This window comes from Thunnus thynnus, chromosome 16, assembly GCF_963924715.1.
Source record: "Thunnus thynnus chromosome 16, fThuThy2.1, whole genome shotgun sequence".
NCBI classification, from domain to species: domain Eukaryota; kingdom Metazoa; phylum Chordata; class Actinopteri; order Scombriformes; family Scombridae; genus Thunnus; species Thunnus thynnus.
Genome location: NC_089532.1, coordinates 17,262,915 through 17,273,468, shown reverse-complemented (window position 1 = coordinate 17,273,468; position 10,554 = coordinate 17,262,915). Strand labels below are relative to the sequence as shown.

General features: G+C 35.7%; 2 protein-coding genes across 2 annotated transcripts; both read left to right on the top strand.

The window, feature by feature from the left end:
- The first annotated feature begins 2,199 nt into the window (after positions 1–2,199).
- Positions 2,200–7,794, top strand: atxn3 (ataxin 3). Its single transcript, XM_067614930.1, has 11 exons — positions 2,200–2,307; positions 2,820–2,984; positions 3,069–3,113; positions 3,213–3,298; positions 3,415–3,481; positions 4,247–4,334; positions 4,457–4,586; positions 4,693–4,856; positions 5,213–5,369; positions 5,609–5,670; positions 5,782–7,794. The coding sequence occupies exons 1-11, from the start codon at positions 2,263–2,265 to the stop codon at positions 5,826–5,828; spliced, it is 1,056 nt and encodes a 351-aa protein (XP_067471031.1). The 5' UTR covers positions 2,200–2,262; the 3' UTR covers positions 5,829–7,794.
- A 120-nt stretch (positions 7,795–7,914) lies between these two features.
- On the top strand, positions 7,915–9,970 carry serpina10b (serpin peptidase inhibitor, clade A (alpha-1 antiproteinase, antitrypsin), member 10b). The gene is made up of 5 exons (XM_067614928.1): positions 7,915–8,018; positions 8,201–8,836; positions 8,941–9,214; positions 9,392–9,539; positions 9,630–9,970. The coding sequence occupies exons 1-5, from the start codon at positions 7,982–7,984 to the stop codon at positions 9,819–9,821; spliced, it is 1,287 nt and encodes a 428-aa protein (XP_067471029.1). The 5' UTR covers positions 7,915–7,981; the 3' UTR covers positions 9,822–9,970.
- The last annotated feature ends 584 nt before the right edge of the window (positions 9,971–10,554 follow it).

The following is a 10,554-nucleotide window of genomic DNA, read 5'->3' as shown; positions in this document are numbered from 1 at the left end:
TCCTTTGAAGATGTGTCCGTATTTCTATTAGTAATGTTCTTATTTGCTGTATATTTGACCAGGCTGTATATACTGTACATAACCACTGACTACATGTAATGACATGATATTTTTTTTTACCATTTAATATTTATCTCAGCACTCTTCACTTCTTTGCACTATTCTCATCCTGTTTACAGTTCACAGAAACGGTTTCACTTGTATATAGTCATATCTGAAGATTGTTGTGTTGTTTTTTTTATGGAAGTACACTGACAAACACTAAAATTTCTACATGCGTAAACATACTTGGCCAATAAAGATGATTCAGATTCTGATTCATGTCAAAATGTTGTAAACAAAACATCCTGTTAGATGGAAAATACACGCGCCCTCTGGTGGCAGCGTGTAAGTACTTCATGGTGTTTTAAGTCAATAAGTTATGAATGTTGTTTTTGTTGTATGGACATAATTTAACTAACAACGACACTATAGTGATCAAGGTTTATATAGCCCTTACACTGACCTGTGTATCACTTTATTTATAGAAAGCCTCACTTACAACATGTGTAACATTAAGACAATAACAGAGAACGACTAGGCATCATAATGAAATAAAGATAACATAAAAAACTTAAAACAAGAAGACAAAAGATGCAAAAACACAGTAGAGAAAAGACAAAAAAGACGATACTTGTTTTTTAAAAAAAAAAAAAAAAAAACAGTAAGAGATTAAAAAAAAGACAGTAAAAATCATTGAAGAATATAAATATAAATAAACAAAAATAAGAAGAATAAAAGGGATAAAAGACGACATCACAAAAAAAGAAAGTCTATAAAAAATGGGTTTTAAGAAGTGATTTAAAAGAAGTCACTGACTCTTTGAAATTCTTCCCTCAGGAAAAAGACTGAGATCCATAAAAACCTCCACCAGCAGACACAAGAACAACTTCTGGAAAGAAGCTGTTCTTGTGTCTGCTGCCCTGCTAAATAGCTGAGCTGTTCTGTTATCAAACTGGACTTTACATTTCACATCCCTCATTTAATCCCTGCACTGGTCACTTTCATATATTTCATCAAACTGGACTTTAGATTGTACGTTGCATTTTTATATCTCATTTCAAAACTATTATTATTCTGTGGATAGATTTTAAATTATTTGAAATTTTCATTTAAATTTAGCACTACTTTGTTCATTTCATTATTATTATTACCTTACTTTTGTTCTATTTTCATTCTTCTATGTTGCATTTGTGGGAGCAAACGCCAAGACACATTATTAGTATGCTGCATACTTGCTGATAAACAGATTCTGATTCTGGGTTCCTAAATAAGATAGACTCAAAATACTTTCTAAATTCAATCATGAAAAGTTCAAATGGTGGGCAAGACCTTGTGAACTTGGATTTATGGATATGAAATTTTCCCTGTTGAACTTTCTGGTGTGAAGTTTTCATAGTATAGTATTACATCCTTAGCTTTCCAGTTTAATTAAATAGGCTGGTTTGAGTGTCAAAATAATCCAATAATCCTCAATTTTTTTTCCAGAAATCTGATGTATACTGACATTTGTTCTGTGTATCCCACACAGGCCACCGATTCCAATAATTGGAACAATATCTGGTTTAAAATGTACAAATTCGTCAATTAAAAATCCCTTCCAGACCAGACAAGTTTTAAGATACATAAAAAAAATACTTTGCTTGGAATAAAACTGTGTCTGATATGGGGTTTTTTCCACAAAAAAAGTCCCATTACCTCATTAAAATCCTTAGAATGGTTCTTATTCCTTCACCCTCATTGAAAAACCCAGAAGCCATGAATATGCAAAAATGTTAATTTCAGAAGTTTAACTGCTGGACACAAGATGTCTCCTACTTCACTGAAAAGTCCATCCTCAGTGTTTGTGCACTGGAGGCTTCAAGTTTCCACATCACACTTGTGTTAGCTAAATATTGGACCAGCTTCCAAACAAGTTGCGATGTCATGAATCATCTCAAATCAGCAGATGAATGTGAAAACAGCTTTCTAGTGTCAAACTCTGCACATAAATCCTTCTGCACAGGGAAGCTCAAACATTCAACTGTAAGAACAAGAATAAAAACACATTTTGAGAGGAGGGGGACTTTAAGGTTTGAATCATTGACTGTATATAACCTTTAATCTTAACTTTTACATACAGTTAATGTTTTGAATGAGGAGCCCAGCCGCTAGAGGGCGCTGGTAAAGAGTGTCCTTCTCTCCATGGTGACGGAACACAGCGGGGCTGGAGGTCAGAGTTGAATGTTTGACAGAAAGCTGAATATGGATTCCATATTTCATGAGAAAGTAAGTTAAAAACGTTTAATTTAAAACATTTAACCACAAGCCATTCGCTTCGTTCATTTGTTAAACCTTGGATCTCATGCCGGTGATTTGTTTACCGGGCCTATCGAGCCGGTGTTACGAGATCTGTGGTGCTGTTTGGCAGTATTGTTGTCCAGACAGCTAACAATGCTAACTCCACCTGCTAGCCAAAGATAATAGAAACGTTTGTTTTCAATCAGGAGTGATAACGCTAAAGACTTTGTGACAGCCGTAAGCGTTTTATTTTTGTCAAGTTAGTAAATGGGGTCACTTGCTACAGCTATCTGGCCTGACAGAGGAGTAAAAAAACAGTTAGTTGTGTTGTAAGCTAGCTGTATGTGGCTATACTTGAGTATGAATGTTACAGTAGGGGAAACAGACCAAATGCACAAAATTTTTAGCCAATTCCTAAGCTAAATTGTGAAGAAACCTATTAAGTCGTGCTGTCATGTTTGAAGTGTCATTTGCGCAAATAACTTATCCTTTATTTGTAGCAAGAGGGCTCTTTGTGCGCCCAGCACTGCCTCAACAACCTGCTGCAGGGTGAGTATTTCACTCCCGTGGACCTGTCCTCCATTGCTCAACAGCTTGATGAAGAGGAGAGGATGAGGATGGCCGAGGGAGGCATGGGCAGTGAGGAGTACAGGACCTTTTTACAGGTGAGGAGATACAGATGGTCAGTCTGTTTATACGTACTGTAACCAAACAGTGTATACATTTATGTTATGTGATTGTGTTTCAAGCAACCGTCTGGGAACATGGATGACAGCGGGTTCTTTTCAATACAAGTGAGTTTAAGAGAGTCACTTTTTATGGTTACTTACAGATTAATAAACTGTACAAGTTATTAATATAAATGTGTCTTTTCTGTCATATAATTTCTCCAGGTTATTAGCAATGCTCTGAGAGTGTGGGGCTTGGAGCTTATCCTCTTCAACAGCCGGGAGTACCAGAGCCTGATGATAAATCCAATGTAAAGTTTCTTTGTCAAGATTGTGTATCGTCTTCATATGTATTCACATAAATGCTTTGCAGTTTATGTTTGTTTGTTTTTTTCTTTCTGTCACTGTTTCTACTTTCATGTTTCAGAAATGAGAAAGCCTTCATTTGCAATTACAAGGAGCACTGGTTTACTATACGCAAACTTGGACAACAGGTATGAGACACTTGTCTTCATAAACAATTGTAATATAGCCAGTGTTGGAAGAATTATTCAGATTCTTTATTTAAGTAAAAGTAGAAATACTGTAGTTTAAAAATACTCCAATACGAGAAAAAGTCCTGAATTCAAAATGTTAGTAAAAGTACAGAAGTATAATCAGCAATTTGTACTTAAAGTATCAAAAGTAAAAGTACTCATTATGCAGACTGGCTTCTTTTAGAGTGTTGTATTATTATAGTATATTATATTGTTTGTTTTATCACTAACAGATACATGTAAGAGCATTTTAATCCTGTAGTTCCATCAATGTGGAGCCAATTTTATACATTTTGGGTAGATTAATTGTAATAGCACAGCATCACACTATATTATATTACAAGTGTATCATATGTTTTTTTATTATAATAATACACTTAATTTATATAGCACCTGTCACACACTAATGCAGCTCAGAGTGCATAACTATTTATTTATTTAATCTTTTTTTTTTTTAAAAAAAGCTTGAATATTAGAATACATAATTTAATTTAAAATCTTAATCTGAAAACTAACTAGTAACAATAAGTGGCAAAATAAAAGTACAAAAAAAGTGCAACGTTTCCCTCCTGAAATGTACAGTATAGGAGTAAAATTGGAAAATAGCATAGAATGGAAATACTCAAGTGAAGTACCTCAAATTTGTACATAAGTACAGTACTTACATTCCACCACTGAATATAGCTTGATTTACTAAAAAACGCTGTTTTGCTTTTATTACAGTGGTTTAACCTGAATTCACTGTTGACTGGACCAGAGTTGATATCAGACACCTATTTAGCCCTTTTCCTTGCACAATTACAACAAGAAGGTAATGTCAGATGGACTTATTTATATAGAATGTATAGATTTATGTGTTTATTTACAGACCAAAATATTTAATTTTTTCAATTTTTCAGCTCAGAACTAATTATAGAAGTTATATTTGTACAGGTTATTCCATATTTGTGATCCGAGGAAACCTCCCTGAGTGTGAAGCGGAACAGATTCTTGGGATCATGAGAGTGCAGCAGCAGCAGCGGCCCAGGCTTATCGGAGAAGATGAGGCCCAGACAAGTGCAGGGTATGAATGTACAGATCATACAGTATTTCATTTATTTTCATATTGTTGTTTAAAATAAATGTTTGACTTACTTGTGGTTACTGATTAAGCTTTTTACTTTGAGCAGCAGGTCAGCAGCTCTGAGCCAGGCAGAGATGAACTTTGGTGTGGAGAATGAAGTTGTGGATGATGATGAAGAGTTGAAGAGAGCTCTAGCACTCAGCAGACAGGATATAGATGTAGAAGATGAAGAGGCTGATCTTCGCAGGGCCATACAGCTTAGCATGCAAGGTAAAACAATGAGTCATAAGGTTTTTAAATATTCTGAAATGTATTCATCCAGATTATTTGCAGTTTATAAAAAATAGAGTGTATGAAATCAACAAATCACTTCTTCTTATTATTATTATTATTATTATTAAACTCCTATATCCTTATACATTGCGGTATTAATCAGGCTTTTACCATGAATCATGTCAATTAATCAGTTAGTCTTCAGTTTTATTCTCATAAATTTAATTCCAGGTTTACATTAAAAACAATTTTTTTAGAGTAATATATGTACACTAAGCATACGCAGCATTTATCAGGATTTTTGCAAATTGTCAGTCCTGAAAATTGGATATTTATTTTTTATAATAATATAGGAGCAGTGATGAGCAACAAGTCTTCAGAGTCTGAGGTGGGAAATGTGAAGTCAGGGAGCCAGACAGCAGGAAGTGCTGCAGGAGGACAAAAAGACGGCCAGAATGAGACGCTTACAGCCGAGGAACTGAGGAAGAGGAGACAAGCCTACTTTGATCGGTAGGTTCAACTGCATGTCTGGCGAATACTGTACAGGGTGTGGACACAATATTGTAAACACTTATTAGCAATCCAGTTCAGTAGTTGTGCTATATGTATATATATGTGTATACTCAACTACATGAGTATATGCTGTACATATAAGTGTGTACTGTGTAATGCAGTAGTATGATTGATTTTGTGTCCAACCCCTTTAAGTAAATGGAAAATAACAGCATGCATTTTCATTGACTACTTAGGCAGCAGCAAGTTCAGCCGAACATTCCTCAACAACCAAACACAAAATCAACAAGTGGCTCAGGTGAGCACATTAATTAACTGATTTTAATATAAATGTAATGCAGATTATCACTGTGTCCAGTTCAGATTTGAAATATACTAACTTGAGCTTTCTTTGCTTTTCTATTTTCAGAGAATACTGGCTCTGAGGTGAACGAACAACAAAAACCCAGCCAGTGAAGTTATCAAAGGTTTGCTTACATTGTTTACCAGCTGCCTGGAATGGCAACCCCGTAAAGGGGTTAGCTTTGCTCCTTCCTCTAACCTTTTGCACATGCGAACATAAGGACAGTCAGAAGGCTGACACATTTCCCCTGGTTAGTTCGCTGACAGGCTATAGAGAAGAGAACGACAACAAAGAAAAGGCAGCAGTTAGTCTAATCTAACTCGGTGAGGCACTGAGGCTGGGAAGAGGGTGACCACAGAACTCATGATGCAGTTAATCCAAGTTTGCAATTTGCCTTTTTACCATGGCGCCTTCTATTTCTATTGTATACTGTTTTTTATTCTTGTTTTTTCTCTGGAAGAGATGGAAAGGAATCCTCAGCATACAAAGGGTGTGTTTACTTGTTTTGAGGTGAATACATACAGAGATTGGTGTTCTGTGAAGGCCATAGGAGACCAGTGTTTAGATCACAGATAAAAGTTCACAAGATGACCGAGCCTCCTAACTTTGTATTGTACTTTGGTTTGTAGGCCATAAGATGTGATCCCAAAGCCCACCCCATCAGACCACCAGTGTAGTTTTGAAGTTATTCCTTGTTGCAATGTACTGAAATATCTTTTAGCCAGTACTAATGTGTGGGTCATTTAATCACGACATCATCAGTCATTTTACTTGGGAACTCATGAGTGAACTCCTAAGGTATTTAGACAGCAACATATTTTTGATGTTGTGGCTTTGTTATTACCTTTAAGTAAACGAGTAGACACAATGACATTTAAGATTTCACATCCTACAAACACCATTTTGGATGGCCATTGAACAAAATAATTCTATAGAGCTGTTAGCTGCATCTAAGAGATTTTCGAATGACGCGTATTTTTCATATCTCACCCAAAATAAGTTGACATGCAATGGGGAACAAAGTTTGCAATCTGTAAACGCCATGAAACTGCAGCTGACAGATGAATACATAGTTCATTATTCCAGCACAGTACGGATCACTTCAAACCAAAAAGAGTCTGACAAATGGTTTCATACATTGTTTCTCTTCATCAGTATTTGTCATAACATTTTAGTGACTTTATTATAAAGAAATGACTGTTAAAATTATGATTTCTGTTTTGATGACACCGCTTTACAAAGTACAATCAGTTGTTTCCTCTATTTTATTACAGCTGCTGAAATACTCGTGTAATTGCACTGATTTGAATTATCATGTATTCCAGTAATACTTTGAAGCAATTTTGTGCACGTTAGTTGTGCAAAGAAACATTCATTTGCACTGAGGTTACTGTGGGTTAAAGACATTGGCTGATTGGTCACAGAAAAATAGTGAGAATTAAAGGGTGACTGTTATTTAACCTTGTAATTTGAAATCCAAAGAGAGAAATAAGACAACAAAAATGTCACTGTGCATACAAGTTCATTGTATTTTTTTTTTTTTTTGCATTTGATCCTTGAATCCCACAGCTGGTTTGAAATCTCTCTCATTTCTCTTCCACAAATTTCAGTCCTGCAAGCTGAATTCTGGTTACAACACACAATGTTAATGAACAGACCATTACGCATTAAAACAGTTTGTTTACAGTGTTTTCATGGAACCAATTATTAGTGCATAAACATCTATAGTTTAGCGTGGATATATCTTTAAAACAATTCCTCCACAAACATACTGGATGTCATGTAAAGTTTGACTTCTTGTGCTGGTTGACTTCCAGGAGGATTCCATGATTTCATCGTTGTTTTCATTTTCTTTGGATCTGTTAGGCTTGTTTTTTCTATTTAAAATGCACTTGTGAAAGAATATCAAATGTTGGTAGGCGGGTTTTTATGATTACATTATTTTCACTCACTACATTCTTACAATAAGTACTAATTCATCCTTTTTTTGGTTATATTTCACATGTTACAACAGCACATTCTTTCTTTTAATGTATTAGGTAATGTTCCAGGATTAAAGCAACATTCACTCCTCCTAAAGTTTCTCACGTCTCATTTCTTTTCATATTAATGTGCAGCTATTGATTTTTGTTACAGTGAAGTGTTGTGAGGTCCTGAATGTTCAGAAAACAGCTCTGACAGCATTTGGATCAACACCACAGGCTGTGTGTCATAGTTAATATGTAACACTCAGAGCACACTTGCACTTTGGTTCCCCAAATAATAGATGCTGCTTTCAGATGTAATCTTGCCCAAGCTGAATGGTACGTATGACAGTTAGTCCATCTTGGAAAAAAAATATTATCATATGGCTTACTTTATTTAGTCACAACTGTTATTTAAGAGATGTAACCTGCCTTATCATCATTTGTAGAGTTGTGTTAGTGATTGTTCAATTATGCTTCCTTGATATCTTTTGTCATGTGTACTTCTCTTCATGATTCAGGTTGTGCAGCAAAACTTTCCCAGACACAAATAATGATGGTAAACAAAATGAAGATGGCATTTGTTTTTATCCTAACCTACATGTGCTTCCTCGCTCCTGTCCACCAAGCAAAACGTCCAAGCGCCACCATTTCGGATCTGTCCCTCAAAAATATGGATTTTGCTATGAACCTTTACCAGGAAATATCCAGTTACCACGACAAGAACATCTTCTTCTCACCTCTGAGCATCTCCACCAGTTTTGCTGCCCTCTTAATGGCTTCTGATGGTGCCACACGTGAAGAAATACTCAAGGCATTCAAGCTGGATCAGCTGGAGCGGGCCGACCAGCCCGAACTCATTCCACAGCTGTTCGAGCTCCTTCATGAGAACATCACACAGAATGGATCGCTGAAAGTGGACGAAGCCATGGCCCTCTTCATCCAGCAGCATTTCGACATAGAGCAGGCTTTTGAGGACCGAATCCAGAAGTTTTTTCATGCGGACATCAAAAGCCTAAACTTTACAGACACAAAGCAGAGTATCAGTGTCATCAATGAGTATATAAGGCACATGACTGAGGACAAAGTGACAAACATGATTTCCACTCTTAATGAAATGACCGAACTCATGTTAATCAACACAATTTTCTTCCAGGGTAAGTTCTTTGGTTATTAACATCTGTATATTGACTCCCAGTTGTACCTTAACCTTTGACCTCCAGCCTACACAATAACACAAACATTATTATATCCTCCACAGGAGGTTGGGAGATGCCTTTCAATGCCAATTTCACACGAAATGACTCCTTCTACATTGACAACTATAATATTGTGCAAGTGCAGATGATGTTTAAAGAGGATAAGTTCTACACAATGGAAGATGTTGTTCTTGGTGTCAAAGTCCTGAAACTATCATACAAGCAAGGTATTTCCATGCTTATCGTGCTACCCAACAAAGGTGTCGACTACACTGTCATTGATGACGAGATCACCACTGAAAGGTTCCTCAGCTGGATCAAAAAGCTGGAAAAAACGTTAGTGCATGGAAAAATGTCATTTGTCAAACCAACTTGTTTAGCTTTACTCTCTTATATTCCAACGGTATTGTATAATTGTATGTCCATTGTATTTTATCTTTATTGTGAAGCACTTCTGAAATGGTTGCTGTAAAAATACAACTTAATTTACTGAGTAAAACACTGTGTTCACAGGAAACTGGAGATAAACATGCCCAAATTCAAGATGGAGCAGTCGTATCATCTGCACAAACTTCTACCCCATATGGGTGTTGCCAGTATCTTCAATTATTCAGCCAATTTGACAAGGCTGAGTAAGAACAAAGGCCTCAAACTGTCAGAGGTTGGTATTCAATTTCAAAGTGCTATAATTAACATCCTTGCATTTTCCAGATTGCAGATGATGACTTTTATCTCTTGTGGACAATCACAGGTGCTGCACAAGGCTGTGATTGAGGTGGATGAGAAAGGGACCACCGCAGCAGCTGCTACAACAGCTGGCATTATTGCATATTCCTTACCAAGGACCTTCTACATCAACAAACCATTTTTCTTCTTCATATACCACGAAGACACAAACTGTCTGCTGTTCATGGGCAGGGTGATTGACCCCAGCAAATACTAACAGTCATGACTGTACGGTTCAAGGGTAGAAGTGTTTGCACATGACGCTGTGTTTATTCAGGTTTCTAAAAACCTGTTTTGATGTATTTTTTAATCTCAAATTTGGTTTGAAACCTATATGTGATCCATATTAATAAAGACTTAACATTACTGTGCCTTTTATTTTTTATTTATTTTTTCATTTTTATTTTGATATTTTTTGCATTTAATGAGTAACAAATGATTCCAGCTTTCAAGTTATACAAAATTAGAACAATATTGGGTACATAAATGAGACAGCCACAGTAATTCAATCTTGTTAAATATATTAAATAAACAAACATATTACTCCAAAGGATCAATACACTGCTGAACTTCTGAAAAAGACCCATAATTATTCATTAACCCGTAACTATCAGTGACTTATTTATAATTGCATGCAGATAACTCATGATCATGGTCCTTGTTAATGACATTATTGCTATATATAACTGTAAAAATGAAAGTTTTGTTTTTTTTTTTTGTTTTATTTTTTACATTTTATTAGACTTGCTTTGAGGCATGACTGCAGATTTGATGGCTTATTAGAAAGTGGAGAAACTCGTAACCATATTAGCACGTATAACTACAGAAATGACTGTTTATTACCTTGTATTTTAGACTTGTTTTGATGTATAACTACAGTTTTGATGACTTGTTAGAAAATGAGAAACTCATGAGCCTTAATTAATGACTTATCGGTTAATACCGCAAGA

Excerpts from the sequence above, each read along its gene's own strand:
- atxn3 (XM_067614930.1), top strand. The coding sequence starts at position 2,263 with ATGTTTGACAGAAAGCTGAATATGGATTCCATATTTCATGAGAAA. Across the intron at positions 2,308-2,819 it reads ATTCCATATTTCATGAGAAA|CAAGAGGGCTCTTTGTGCGC; the intron begins GTAAGTTAAAAA and ends CTTTATTTGTAG. Across the intron at positions 2,985-3,068 it reads AGTACAGGACCTTTTTACAG|CAACCGTCTGGGAACATGGA; the intron begins GTGAGGAGATAC and ends TTGTGTTTCAAG.
- serpina10b (XM_067614928.1), top strand. The coding sequence starts at position 7,982 with ATGCTGCTTTCAGATGTAATCTTGCCCAAGCTGAATG. Across the intron at positions 8,019-8,200 it reads AATCTTGCCCAAGCTGAATG|GTTGTGCAGCAAAACTTTCC; the intron begins GTACGTATGACA and ends TTCATGATTCAG. Across the intron at positions 8,837-8,940 it reads CAACACAATTTTCTTCCAGG|GAGGTTGGGAGATGCCTTTC; the intron begins GTAAGTTCTTTG and ends TATCCTCCACAG.